The 16,142-nt window shown below is 36.7% G+C and overlaps 1 protein-coding gene across 1 annotated transcript in view; it reads right to left on the reverse strand.

Moving 5' to 3' along the window:
• Nucleotides 1-15,425, reverse strand: part of CBFA2T2 (core-binding factor, runt domain, alpha subunit 2; translocated to, 2) — a 90,132-nt gene extending 74,707 nt beyond the window's left edge. The window contains exon 1 of the mRNA XM_008568202.1: nt 15,258-15,425. Within this exon, the coding sequence (XP_008566424.1) occupies nt 15,258-15,318 (61 nt within the window). The 5' untranslated portion in view covers nt 15,319-15,425. The remainder of the gene's footprint in view (nt 1-15,257) is intronic.
• Between the last annotated feature and the right edge of the window lie 717 nt (nt 15,426-16,142).

Raw genomic sequence — 16,142 nt, forward strand, 5'->3', positions numbered from 1 at the left:
CCGGCGGCCGCTCACTGGCTGAGCGAGGTGCGGGTGCGACACCGAGGGTTGTGATCCCGTTGCTGGTCCCGGTCCGGTACGGGCGCGACACTGAGGGTTGCGATCCGTTGCCGGTCACGAAAAAAGACAAAAAAAGGAAAAAAAAAATAATAATAAAATAAAATAAAATAAAAAAATAAAATAAAGACAAAGCCATATGAATCCATCAGTTAAAAAATCACCTCTCAGAAATACACGGACTATTAATACAACATTGTGCATATAAGAAAGGCAGTATAATGTTATATAAATCATGACTCCATTAATTGTGCTAACTAGAGAGCTGAATATCTATGTTTTTAAATTGTTAGGGAATATTGCAGACTAATGCAGACATCATATCTTTTGGTCATATAACTCTCCTTTCCAAAGATGCTATATTTATGTAGATCCATCCTTCCCTATACACAGACAGCTGTTACTGTTTCAGACTGAAAAATATTAAAATTTAAAAGACTGTTAACTTTTGCTATTTTAATTATATTCTGTTAAGTAAAATTAAATTTGTTCAATGCAAAGGCATATGTGGCCAGTCCCATCTTTCAATTAGTAAGGTAATCCCCATGTTGTGACTTAAAAAAAATTTTTTTAAATCATATAACCATACTCAGTAAACCTGCATGCGACCAATATTTTTCTTTTCTGTGCAAATTTATTCATCAGACTTTAAAAGAGCTTGCCAATGCTATGGCTCCACTTTGTTCTATGTCCCTTAGTATTTGAAAAACTGAGTTCATATGTTCCCCTAGCCTGAAGAATAGCCAGTCAGACCATCAGCTTCTTCTTTGGGGTGTAGAACCACAAAAAAACCTCCAGACTCAAAAGTAGCAGGGACCACAAAATCCAGCTCTCTTTCATAATAGGAAGTTCCTGGACAACATCTCTGGTTGGCTGACACCCAGCTTCTGGTAGGGAACTTGTGGTATACAGGACTTTGCTTTACTACAAAGACAGCACATGGCATTGCCAGGTAACTAGGAAGTGGTTCTTAGCAATGGTCACCAACTGGTAATAGTCCTGCCTTCTGAGGTCCTACCACAATCAAATATTTAAAGAAAATAATCTTATGATGCCCAAGCAAAAGATGTGTGGTTGTGTAAACCCACAAAACCTCATAACTATTGTTACGTACGTAGTTTTAGGGGAGCCAAGAAAGAAAAATGAAGCCCTATCCATGTGTTTGACTCAATCTGATTTCTAAGAGTTTACTTATTATTAAACCCTCTGTCTGGGAAAACAAGCACTTAAAAACAAACTAGCTAAGCATTTGATGGCTTCTTTTAACTACTTTCTGGAAGCTCTTTTTGGGCAGGACAAGAGGATTACAAACATTTTTAAGTTTATGAGTAGATCCTGAATCATATCAACAAATATGCAATGAATTTTGGTTACTTAGAGAAAGCTTCTGGTGAATCCATGTGTAAGGCAATGATTCTTTCTATAACATTATACAACTTACAAAAAATTCACGTTTTCTAAGTGTAGATTTTCATAATGTAGGGCTATATCCGTATGATGGCCATTAGCTATGTGCATCTATCGAGCACTTGAAATGCAGCTAGTCTAGATTGAGATGTGCTATAAATAAAATACTACCAGGTTTCAAAGAGTTAGTCCTAAGAAAAAGAATGTAAAGTAGGTCATTAGCAATTTTACAGTTATATGTTCAAATATCTTAAACAAATTATCAAAAGTAATTTCACCTGTTTTTTTTTTTTTTTCTTTTTTTCCCCTCATGCCCTTATCAGGAAAGTGTTTCTTTTTTTAAATAAAGCTACTGGAATATTTTAAATGGCATACATGGTCCCTATTTGTTGTTTGCATTATAGTTCAATTGGGCAGCTCTGATGTGGAGTATGAAGCAATGGTAGAAAAAACATGGGCTCTGGATTCAGACAGATCAGGATTCAAATCAAGGCTGTGCTACTTCTCTAGCCCTCTGATATTGGGAATAAGCATAGCTCCTCCTCAAAGTCTCAGTTTCCTTGTTTATAAGACACATTCAATACTGTCCAGCTGCAGGGGGTGTTGCTGACAGTCAAACAATATAAACATAGAACAACCTAGTACAGACCCCTGCTATAGAAACGAATTCATCTTTATTTTTTGTTTCCAGGGAAATCTGGACAATTATGACCTTGCACTGCTCAGGCTGCAAATACGTGTAGGATAGTTTTGATTTATTCTTCCTTTTCAGAAAGCAAGCTCAAAATAAAGAGAATTCAATTGTCCTTTTTTGGGCCTACATCTTTGAAGAATGTAAGATGCATATGCAAATGAGGCACTTTATACCAATGAATTGGAGAAAGAGTATCAGATAAATATCTCCAAAACAGATAAAGACAAGGGCAAGTGCCTTCTCAGCAACTGGCTGCTCTGTGGCTGGGCTTCTACTGTTTGAATTTCCCACCAAGAGGCTCTATGCCAGCTGTATTCATTTGTGCATTTACCACAGCCCCAACTGTCCTCTGCTGCTTTTTTTTTTTTTTTTTTTTTCCCCCCCGTAGGTTTCAGCTCTAGTTTAAGCCACACGTTTTCCATCTACAAACGTGAAGTTTCTACCTAGCACAAACTTGCTTTTTACTTCTTTTATTAGAAATAGGTCTTCAGCTTAATCAAAAGCTTTTTTAATGAGGGGAAGGGATCTATTTACGAAAACTTTTTTTTTTTCTCCTTTCAGTTCCTTAATGTTGAACCATCCTTGCATTGTGTGATTAACCTTACTTGGTTAGGATATATTACTCAAACACAAGGCTGTTCTTTGCAATAAGCCAAGGAATAAAGGAAAAGACAATGCAATACAAGTCTTTCAAACAAGCCAGAAATGAAGGAGAAAGAAATATTACAAGCTGAACGGTAATGGTACTTTTTTGCTTTAAAGTGTGATATGTACATGTGTGTACATTTGTAGCTAAGTTTCTGTCATAATTACATAAAATATTTCAAAATGGTCATTTCTGGAAGTTCATCAGTTTAACACTTGGACAAAGCTAAAACAGAAACTGCATATTTTAAATTAAAACATCAACATATTACACACATAAAATAATTATAATAATAATAAAGGGGGCAAGAGGAAATTTGGGAGGTGACAGATATGTTTATGGCCTTGATGGTGGTGATGGTTCCATGGGTGCATACTTATCCCCTTTTGTTTATGATCCTACTCAACAAAAGGCCTGCAGAAATGATTTATTATTTGGTTAATGTGTGATGGTAACACGATGGGTTTTTTTTTTTTGTCCTTTTTGAGACCGGCTGCACCGCGCTCAGCCAGTGAGCGCTGTGAGCACGCCGGTCATCCCTATATAGGATCCGAACCCGCGGCGGGAGCACTGCTGCGCTCCCAGCGCCACACTCTCCCAAGTGTGCCATGGGCTCAGCCCAAATAGGTACAGTTTTTTACATGTCAATCATACTTTGATAAAGTTGTTTTTTAAAAAAAAAATCAACAAAAAATAATAGTTATTTCAGTCTATATTTCTACATTGAGTCCGAGATTTCAATCTTCCCCTATAATGGAAAGATTGAACGATTCACTCTAAATTCCTGACTTCACGACTATCAAAAGTTTCTAGTGTAATTTAAACTATTTGAATGAAACAATGTTTGGGACAAATGGTCCAGATGTGAGCATCTCACTCTCATTTGCCTCAGGACAGAAATGGTGACTTAAAATTAATCACTTTAAATGCCAAAACAGCCCAGACATAACAAGTTAAAACGAAATACATGTAAAATGATTCAACTTTTTTTTTTTTTTTTTTAAAGATAACCGGTAAGGGGATCTTAACCCTTGACTTGGTGTTGGTGTTGTCAGCACCACACTCTCCAAAGTGAGCTAACTGGCCATCTCTGTATAGGGATCTGAACCCTTGGGCCTTGGTGTTATCAGCACCACACTCTCCCAAGTGAGCCACGGTCCAGCCCAAATGATTCAACTTTTGTCTTGGAAACATCCAAGATGTTTTCCATACAGGTCCACTTAAGGAAATGTAATTAAAACTAATCTCAATCAACAAAGGCAGAGAATATTACATTTAAATAGTGAGGTTTACGTTTAGGTAGAGACAATTCTATGAGACTCTCCTATATACTTTTAGAAAAGTATCGATCAAGTTCATATCTTCCAAACTATGACAATCCTGAATATCTGTGCTCTAATTATGAACCTTCTAAGGAAAAGAAAAATTAAAGGTCAAAATAAATACCTCCGTGAAATCACAGGACCTTTTCCTGATTCAGAGCCACTTTTCTATCTATACTTCCCTATTACTAGTCCCCTTAGCCCTTCATACTCTGACCACAAAGTACTTTTGGTTATTTAGAAACTCTTGACTTAGATCTTAAGATTTCATCTATTTTGAACTCATAGCCAATGCAAAAATCTGTTATAGAATATAATTTGCTGACAGGGATCCAGCTTAAAACTTCAGGGAAAAATAGGATGAGATTAAAAGTAGGTTCCACTGTTTTGGGGAAAGACTCAATATCAATAGGGACCTCAGCTTTCTCATCCCTATAATAACAATGATAATTAATTACAATGTTGGTAGGATAACATAAGCATATACTGGCAGTCCTTTTGCACAGAGTAGATTACCATACCTATTAATTAGGTACCTTTTTAGAGGAAGATATATGCAAAGAAGGATGAAAGGATTAAACTTATAATTGAATAACCCAACCATGAAGAATAATTATAATTTTCTTCCACAGTTATCTTTCCTTCTAAAGTTAACTTTCAATTTACCATAGCCAAGGTTTTGATATCAGTTTCCCCACATTTCCTCAGCCAGTCCTTCATTGCTCTGCAAAAGCATACCAAAACGAGATGGTGAATTTTAGGAGAAAATAATCATGTATTTCCAATTCAGACTGTTAAGGCTTTCTAGATTATCTATATGCTTATTCATTTCTTTTTTTTTTTTTTCTTTTAAAGATGACCAGTAATCTTAATTCTTGACTTGGTGTTGTCAGCACCATGCTCACCTAGTGAGCTAACCAGCCATCCATATACGGTATCCGAACCCGTGGCCTTGGTGTTATCAGCACCACACTCTCCCGAGTGAGCCACAGGCTGGCCCCTATGCTTATTCATTTCTATTAGTTCCAGTATCCGATTATGAATGTATGAGGAAGAAAAAGCACAGAAATAAATGTATTTTGAAGTACCAACATTCAATTAGTGGGGTTAAAAAACCATTTCTCTGCCAAAAAGAAAAAGTTCATAGTTTGTGTGACCTCACTCCTGGGAACTTGTCCTTAAGAAAATAACTAAAGGGAAACAGCAATTTATACCACGGAGGAATGGTTAATTAAATGGTAGAACAGAATGTCAATGCGAACTGTGAAAGGCATTCAAAATTATAATTACGAAGATCATTCAACACTTGGGGTAATGCATACAATACAAAGCTTTGTGGGGTGAAAGCCTCGTACAAAAGTTATATATGCAGTACAATTACATTTATAAAAAATGGACACATATGGTGACAGTATGGAAAGGAACATGAAAATAAAACTGATGACATGGTGGGATAACAGGTAAATGCCAATTTCCTTGGATCCTTTTGGAACATTGCTTATAAAATATTTTCATTTGCTTTTTCACTAAATTTGCTTTTCTACAGAAGAAATATTAGATACCTACTGAGCTGCCAAGCATTCCTAACATGTTAGTCTTTCTTCAAACACAGGCAGCATGATCTAGTTACAGTGATGTCATTTTCAAAATCAAAATCTTGACAAGTGGTTAGTGTTGAGGGAACAAAGGGACAGAATATTTGAAATAGCAAGCATGACAGAGAATCTAAGGTTTGAAGTTAGAAGCCATAGATGTCAGTCCCTCTCCACCTGAGCAGCATAGATGGGTAAAAACATGCTCTCACATGAGACCAATAGGCCAAGACTACAATCCCAGTAACTTGGTTATATGATCAAAGGTATCTGAGTTAAACTGAAAAACCTCATTGTGAGTTTAAAGATACAATTTTTTTGGTATATACTGAATGCTTAAACAAACAAACATAACAAAAATGGTGGCTCACTGTCTCTGTAAAATAGACAATTAAATCTGCCTCTCTCTTCAACCTGTTTTGTCATCAGGAAATGAGGTTAATAATCCTGTTCTAAACTACAAACCATTTTATAAAATATATCATCATCATCATCATCATCATCATCATCATCATCATCCACTATTATGTTGTTACTATCTCTAGTACTCCTACTAAGAAGCCAGCTAAACAAGTTGGCTAGTGTTTACCTGATGGGCTGAGGGAAAAATCTTCTAATTTTAAAAATATCACTTAAACCAAATGACAAAAATGAGAAAATGTAATCAAGAAGGAAAAATATAAAGCAAGTCCACAATTAAATGCACAGTATGGTTGGTATGGGGTAGGGTACAGGAAAGTGCTTCCAGGATTTTGAGACAGTTGCCCCACTCTCCCAGAAGACAGTGAAAGTACTGAGAATGAATGCATAATACAGCAGAACTCCCTGCAGAAAGAATACATTTAATAAGATGGTTTCTAAACGCATTGCTGGTAGAGACTTGGGTCACCATCTAAATTCAAACATGTTGACTCAGGACTTAAATATATCTAACCAACTTTCCTCTACGATTTAAATTCAACAAATAACTCATGCTCAATTGTACATAATTATCCTCTTTTAAAAACATAGTGATTTGAAAAATAATTCACTAAACATGATTTACTTTAAAGAGGAAAAAAAAACCCTATGCTTCATCATATATATATTATATTCAAATTATTGGCTCATAAAAATAATTTCATCTCCCCAAATAAGGTTGACAATTTTAGCTGAAGAACTTTAAACTAGAAAGCCATATAGTCAGTCTATTCAGACCAAAAAAAAAAAAAAAAAAAAAAAAAAAACCAGACAATACTATGGCTTGGGATTTAGGCTGTGGCCCTGGGGAAAAGGTCAATTAATTACCATGTGGCTACAACTTTGTAGTAATGACTCAACTGAAACAGCTGATTTCTCAGATTAGTACGATAGTGTTCCCATATAAAGGATAGCACACAATCTAATAAAAATAATGGTATGTGATGTTGATGAAAACAATGCATATTCTGGGTCTATTTCTCCATTGAAATAATGACAGACATATGGCAACACACAAAAGGCCTTGATATAATGTAAAGGGAAAGAGCAGGACATAATGTGGTATGTTCATGAAAATAACATGAAAAAAATATGCATGTATATAAGCAAAAACTAGAAGGTTATGTGGGAAAAATAAGAAGTTGGCTTTAATAAAAGGTAGCATTGTCATCCCTAATGCAAGAAGTTACCATGATGATTCATTTTATCAAACATCATGGAAAGGCTAACATGACCCAAGCACTGTACTAAGTGCTTAGGAGATACAAAAATGCAGCTAACCTGCAAGGAGTTCCTGATGTAGCTTTGTGATAAGAGTTAAAGGAGGGCACCTCATGTAGACTGGGAAAGGGAACACACAAAAAAGGGAAGATTTAGCTGATTCTTTTATGTACAGCCAAATCACAGATGATTATAGTTTCATCTCAGCACTGGCCTGTTAACTCGAGTGCAGTGTTAACACCAAGGTCAAGGGTTCAGATCCCCATACCAGCCAGCCACCAAAAATAAAATAAAACTAAAACATTATATCATCTCAGATCCTGTTCTGGGTCATGGCCACCACTGAGAATCAGCTGAAAATGAAGATTCCTTTCCACCAAACAAAGAGTATATCCATACATACTTAGGCTTCTGCAACCAAACCCAGGAGTACCTACATACAGATCCCAAGTTACCTCTTGAGACTTCACTAAATTCACCTTCCTAACATACATCTTAATTCACTGGCTTGCAAATTTTAAGGCTAAGTTTTCATTCTGGGTTTGAGAATAGGGAACAGATGGCCTGCACAGCATAAACTCTCACAAGAACTAATTTTTACCAATCACATGTGGCTAAAACCCAGATTTATACCTACAGATTAGTGAGCAACAGAAACCCTTATAATGATGTGACAATTATTCAGTGTGACAGCTGTTTGTACCACTACCAAACGTGAGTTTTAAAACATAGGCTAACGCCTCTGGTCCTGGGGATTAAAACAAAACAAAACAAAAAACTTGAATTACAATACCAATCACAGGTATAAAACAAGTCAGTGCAAAGAAATTTCTAAAAGATAAGTAATCCTTAGAAATTAGGAAGCCAACAAAGAAAACCACAGACATATATAGCCGCTCATTCCAATATTCATGCTGTATACCATAGCTTCAGGACATATTTTCATTAAATGACAAAAACAAAAAATACCAATGTTATCTCTACACTGCAGATAAATCCTACCCACGTGGAGTCCTACCAAATTTTGATGCTTCTATCAACTGCTGTGTAATGAAGAATATCAAAAAACTTCTGTTTGCATCACAGCCCCCAAATACATCATTTGTTCACTTTTGTTTCAGAAAAGGCCAGCCTCTGCCTTTCAGGTACTAAATCCCGTTAAGAGTTGGGGCCATGTCTATCTTTTTTTTTTGTCTTTTTTTCGTGTCCGGCAACGGACCGCAACCCTCAGTGTCGCGCCCGCACCGGACCGGGACCGGCAACGGGATCGCAACCCTCGGTGCTGCGCCCACCCCTCGCTCAGCCAGTGAGCGGGAACCGGTCTGTATGTGGGATCCGAACCCTTGGCGGGAGCGCCGCCGCACTCCCAAGCGGCGCACTGTAGCAGTGCGCCACCGGGCCGGCCCAAGGGCCATGTCTATCTTGATCACTGCTGTATTCCCAGTGCCAATCCCAGTGGCCAAAACATAGTACACACTTGCTTATTGTTTAATAAAGTCAATTCTTAGATATTTCTTAGTGGGTTATGCAGAACGCCCATTATGTTTTTCTAATAATAGGACTACCAGGTTAAAAAAAACAATCAGGATTTAAAATTAGAACTGGAACTTCAACTTTAACTTAAGTCCAAATAAAAACAAGATAGGTATTAGCCTTACTTCTAATAAGGAATAACCTGAAGCACTCTTCTAAAGTAACTTTTTCCATGCCTTCACATATGTACACTTTATTTAAGCACAAACAAGAAATTATGCTATGCTATAACTCTATTCTGCAACTTTTTATTGAAACTACCTAAAATATATATTCCCAAATTTGTACAAGTTTTTAAAATTCAAGAATATCTCTGCATTAAAAACACACACATGCACACACACAAAAACATGAGAGGTAGACACCAAAATGTTTGTACAATAATATTAAGGATACAGAACAGCCAAAGCAATCTCAAAAAAGAACAAGGTTGGAGCATAAACCACCCAATGTCCAGACTCAACGTTAGGTGATTTTCTTTTTCTTTTTTTTTGTGTGTGTGTGTGTCCTTTTTGAGACCGGCCGCACCGCGCTCAGCCATTGAGCGCTGTGAGCGCACCGATCATCCCTATATAGGATCCGAACCCGCGGCGGGAGCCCTGTCGTGCTTCCCATCGCGGCACCCTCCCAAGTGCGCCACGGGCTTGGCCCACGTTAGGTGATTTTCAATAAAGGTGCCAACTCAACTCAAAGGGTAAAAGAAAAGGCTTTTAAACAAATATTGATGAAACTGGATATCCACATGGAAAATCCAGTCTCACTACATACACAAAAACTGATCCATGATGTTCTGTAGACTAACACCCAGAATCACAAAATTTTTAGAAAAAGAAAAGACTATCTTCATGACCTCATGGTAAGCAAAGAATTCTTGGACAGAGTACAAAAAGCACAAACTGTAAAGTTTTAAAAATTGATAAAGTAGATTTTATGAAAATCAAAGTTTTCTGCTCATCAAAAAACACCATTAAGAAAATGAACAGCTAAGTCACAGATGAGAAAAATTATTCACAGCTCATATAGCTAACAAAGGACTCATATGTAGAATGTATAGAGAACTCCAACAAATGAACAATAAAAACACAAGTAACCCAATTTTTTTAAATGAGGAGATACAAAGATTGTTCAGATTGAACAGAATGGTGTATTTAAAGAAAGACATATCAATATCCAATACATATAGGTGGTCAACATCAATCATCATCAAGGAAAAGCACATTCACAGCACAATGAGTCACCAGCACACACTCAGTAAAACAGCTAAATTTTAAAATTTGACTAAATGTTGAAGATGTGGAGCACCTGGAACTCTCATACATTGCTGGGTGGGGTATAAAATGGTACAAACACTTTGGAGAACTACTTAGCAGTTTCCTATAATGTTAAATATACATCTACCCAATGAATGAATAATTCCACCCCAAGAGAAATTAAAACACATGTTCACAAAGACTTCTACAGGAATACTTATAGCAGCCTTACTCAAAGTAGCCAAAAGCTGGAAACCCAAATGTTCATCAATAAGTGAATGTATAAACTATGTTACATCCATAAAATAGAATACTACACCATTAAAAAGAAACACTATTGGTTCATGCAATTACAGGTATGAAACTCAAAAACAAAGAAGCCAGACAGGAAAGGGTACACACTGTATGACTCCATTTACATGAAATGCAAATACAGGGGAAGAAATGAGATAGTGGGTGCAGGAGGTAAGTAGGAGCTTTCCGGTAAATGTTAAGTGTTCTAAATTTTGTTTTAGAGGATGGTTACACAAGTGTAGAAAAACTATAAGAAACTCATTGGACTGAATGCTTAATATCTGTGCATTTTATTTTAATTATATATTTTTAAGTCATTGCAAAAGGATTCCACCATCCATTCCACTGCTCTCCTCTAAGGGCAGTTTCTGGATATAGATATTATAATATATTCTCAACATGTGGAAATCACTTGGGCTATCTCTGTACAATAGCTATGAAAGGGTCTTCTTTCAGGTTCTCTGAATAGCCAGTTATGCAATCCTTCAGATTTCCTTCACTATTTCATCCTGAAGGCTGTGCTTGAAAATTGGACCAGCACTCTTGCATCCTGACTGACCAGCATTCACTTCAAATCAATAACAGATGTGGGAATGGTGTCAGGGTGGGCTTTATGCCAAAGTAACTATTTTCTCCTATTCAAGAGCAAATACCTCTCTTAAGTTCCAAGTCATCCAAACAGAGAGAATGACATCTGGAAATACACTGCAATGCCATGTGGTTTAGCCCCTTTGGATGGTAGCTGTAGGCACTGCAAGCAGAGGGTTGCTGTGCCAGCCTCATGAGACAACAAAGAGTATAGCAACTCCACAACCTTGCAATATGGAGAAACTGCTAAAAGCTCTAGGGGAGAGAAGTAGCAAATGGGTGCAAGCAGAAGTTCATTTAAGAAAATTCCCTTGATTATGGTTCTTTCTGCAAATAAATGGAAATTGTTTACCTCATTTCCATATTAAACTTTAGGCTCAAATTCTCTATTTGTTCATAGCCTTGACTTCTCAACTCCTTGCTATTATGGGATATTCCCAAGGAAATAAATACTTAATGTAAGTTAATTCAATCACATAGAAACCGCCCTACAAAAGCATTACAAAATTTTAGAGATGTGGAAAAATTTTAATTAGGTACAGCCAGGAAGTAACTATAATAGGAAGCAACTACAATAGTTATAGCTACCACTACTCTCCGTTTCCACTTATTCATTTATCATGTGCAAAAAACGGTGCTAAGCACTATATATAAAATATTTTCTTAGTTACACAACACTAAGACAATGGGAGGTACCATCATCTTTACCACTTTACTCAACCAGAAACTAAGGCTCATGGAAGTTAAATTATGCCCCAAGATCATAAAGCTAAGAAGGAGTGACAGCTCTGCTGTGCTCCAGACCCCATAACTATAGCAAAAGAAATCTAAATTGAGTGATGTTGAAAGAGTAAATTATTATTGGACTCTCTGAAGTTTGTACATCATGACGAAGAATTTAATGAGAAAAAAGAAATGAACATTGATGATACCTCAAAGAGACTTCACATTCTTCTATAGTTCCTGTCTTTCTTCACAAATATATGAAGGTAAATGTAGAGAATCGGCTGAAGCAGACCCCAGAGAAGGTAGAAGATGGAAAAGTAGAAGCTATTATGTAGGAACCTATTTATGTCTTCAACTGACAATCAGAGAGGCTTTTGACAAAGGCACATTCTGACAAATGAATGGCCTGAGAAGTGGCAACCTTAAAGAGTAAAAACAAATAAACCATGATTTTGAAAATATTGGCTCCACACCAAGAGTGCCCTCCTCTTCCCAATATAGCTCCTTAAGAGTAACAATACAGAAAGTTCATTCTTTGACTATTTCCAAAAATCCAGGTACTTTAAGAACCAGTATAAAAGGCCATCACTGCTTATCATTGTTAAAATAGTCATTTTGATATCTTAAAACATAACCAGACACAGAGACAGAACAAAATCATCTAGGGAAAAAAACTCTTTGGCAAACATTTCAGTGACACAATTAGCACCCACGCAATTCATCTATTATGATAGCTCAATCTTACTTTGGCATTAAATTAACATTGGGTAGGGAAGATGGACTGACAATGGCAATAAATGAACTGAGAAAAGTACCAACTATAGAACCTCATGGACATCTCCACCCAATATAGAATAAAACTGCCAGAGATAGAACACACTTGTAAGTTTGGAATGGTTTAACCTGTATTCTTCCAAACCCTGTGATTCTTCAAAAGTGTGAGCAGAAATATGGATATACTGTAGCAAAAAGCTACAGCTATAGCTTGCAGATATTGGGCTGTTTGTTAGCTCTGTGATCAGCAACCATGCTGTCTGCCTTGCCAGCACCCTCCTGGTCACTGTCTTAGTCAACACTCTAGGCTGTGCCCAGAGAATTGAGAGAGGTTCTTCCTGTTGGATAGCACCCTTTGCAATCAAGCAATAGAAAAAGACCTTCTTTTCTAGGAACTGATATATGCTGATATGTCATCTCAGTTTTCTCCTCTATAAAAATAAAAATACTAACACCTGGCATTTATTTCCTATCCCTGGGGGGCTGTTAAGAGGATAAAAAGCTTTGAAAATTAAAAGCACAGTGCAAATATAAGGCTATATTATAGTGGGGAATGAATCCAAACAACGTAAATGGAAGGTAGATGGGCAGTTTGGCAGGACAAATAACCATGTCTGCCATCAGAGCATACTCCTAAATTCCAATATCTACTTTTACATTAAGAGGAGACTTCTGATAGACATTAAGTAGGCATAAAACAAGTTGCGCTCTCTGCCTAAAATGTCCTGCTTCCCTGTCTCACACACTTTAGAAACTCCTACTTTAAGGTCCAACTCAAATATCCCCTCTTCGTTAATCCTCCCTGATAATTCCTCCAACTGCACCTTGACAGAATTAAATCCTCCCACATTTGCACTCTTACTTCCCTTTATAAACACCTCTAGGATGTCATTTGTCATACTGTACCACAGATGATTTGTTTCTGTGCCTGTCTCTCTGTGAGTTCCTGGAGCTCTTCACTTTTATAGCTCCTAGTATAACATGTGGTACACAGTATAGACTCTGCAACTCTTTCCTAATTCTAGTTAACTAACTATGATACTGTATAGAAAGGTTTCTATAAAGGCAGAACTTCCCAAACTGTGTGCCAAGGAACACTGGAGATAAGTGAATGATTATAAGTTTACTGAGATATTTATTTCTTTGGCCTAGGACAGTCAATCAGAACTTCTCATTTTCTACGTGTGCTATGGTATGAAAAGAGGTTAGGAAGCCCTATATAAATGTAAAGATTTAATGTTTTAAATAATAAATAATAAACAGAAAAGCAGAGTTAAGCACTACACAAATGGTGATATCAATTGAGGCATCAAGAAAAAAATAGAAGTAGAATAATTGCTTTACATACTGTTGACCAGAAAATAAATGTTTCAGAACACTGGCATCAGGTAAAGCAGCATATCCTGAAAGAGAAAAATAACACATCTACCTCGCATAGCAGTCAGTCTTTGTAAACACCATATGGTCTGCTAATTTAATCAAAAAACCCAGAATTTACTTCTTCATCCTGCGGATAAAAATGAAAATGACGTTGACAGAAATATTTTAGAAATTATTTTGCTACCTCCAAATGTCTAATAAAATACATACAGTACCCAAGCTTATTCATCCAAACTCCCTTTGAGAGCACAGAATCACTTTATCAGACACATTTAAAAAAAAAAAAAGATCAATTTAATCTTTTCATTTTAAATTTGTATTTTAGGGGCTGGCCAGTTAGCTCAGTTGGTCAGAGCATGGCCTTAGAACACCAAGGTCAAGGGTTCGGCTCCCCGTACTGGCCAGCCGCCAAAATAAATAAAGAAACAAATAAATAAATTTGTACTTTAAACCCAATCATTCTTTTCATCACACACTCCCCAACTTCATATCCTCTGCCCCTCTCCACTCCACAAAGCTTAGACCTTCACCATCTCTTGCCTATACCTACCATAATCATCTCAAAATGGTCTCCTTGACTCAAGACTGACCCCATGAAATTCATCTTTTGCCCAGAAGCCTCCATCTCAAAAATGGAGACCTACTTAAAAATACACTTCCCTGCTTAAATACAAAACAAGGGACATGAAAAACGAATACACTGTATAATGTTGAATATACTAATTATCCTGATTTGAGCATCCCATATTGCACACAGGTATTGGTATTCAATTCTTTACCACACAGATAAGTACAATCAACTATGTTACAATAAAAAAAATAAAAAATAAAACAAAACTCTTTGAGTTTTAACCCTATTACCTACAGAAGGCTATGCTCTTGATCTCATACTTTACTGAAACTCTTCTCTCCATCTTCTCCAGGCTAACATTCATTCATACACCAAGAACTGGCCTGGTTATCACCTTTTTAGGGGACATCTTTCCTCATTCACTATGTTAGGATAAAAGTCTCTCCTAGGTATGTGATCACTAACCAGATGATGGGAATGAGGGAACAACCTTGTTATAGCTAAAATAAAACTAGGATAGTGCAAGGCTGAGCAGCAACAGCTTCATTCCACTTCTCAAATCTGTGATTCTTTATCCTCTGCCCATTTTAAGGGTTGTCTTAATCTTTTACTGTATGCACCTCAAAACCCTTAGATATAAATGAATGTTAAAGCAAAATGACCTTGCAAATTGTTTACAGGGAAAAGTATATTTTTCTGTTATTAAATTAGTCACCTACTACACATAAATGTTTCTCATGTACCTTCGCATTGCCTTACCAAGACCAGTACTTCTTTAAACCTTAATCCAAATTCTTTAGCCATTCATTTGGTTATTTTCTGCCCATACTCAAAAAGATGAATGCAACATCATAGGTAGAGTCAGGATTATGTCCCACAGGAAGAATCCTCCTCAAACTTCATCATAATATGTACTCAAAAGGTGAGAGACTTAATGTGCCACATAAGTGCTGAACCCTTACATCCATCATCTCCTTGCATTCTCAAAATCATCATCTCTCAGTGGGGACCCTCCTTAACTACCCTCCTCAGCTTAACCTGGATCTTCTTAAACTCTTTTCCTTTCATTTTTGCAACATTACAAATATAAAACATCTCATATATATATTGATATTTATATATATATATATCTTATTAATCATCTTTACTCTGTCTCTCCCACTGGAATTTAATCTCCATGAAGGCAGGGACTTTGCTTTACTCACTGATGTAACTCCAATACCTACAATAGTGCCTGGCACACAGTGAACACTGAAATACTTAAATGAGTTGATGAATAACAACAAAGAGGACAGATTTGAAAATTATTTGAAAGCACCCTTCCCCCTCTCTCGACATTTAATCCATCAAAAAGTTTGGCAAAGTCAACCAACCTCCAGAATATACTAAATCATCTGTCCTCTTCTATCTTCCACTGACATGAACCTAGTCCAAACTTAACATTTTTCACTTTTGGTCTTGCCGCTTTCAGCCATGCCCCTATACAACTTTTTCCCCATACCACAGGAAAAGTAATCTTTATACAATGTAAATCAGATCACATTACTGCCCCACTGATAACCCTTCAACGGCTACCCATCACTCAGAATAGGATTCATATTCCTCGCTCTGGCTTACAAACCTCTATA

Source organism: Galeopterus variegatus, unplaced genomic scaffold (assembly GCF_000696425.1).
Source record: "Galeopterus variegatus unplaced genomic scaffold, G_variegatus-3.0.2 Scaffold386, whole genome shotgun sequence".
Classification (NCBI taxonomy): domain Eukaryota; kingdom Metazoa; phylum Chordata; class Mammalia; order Dermoptera; family Cynocephalidae; genus Galeopterus; species Galeopterus variegatus.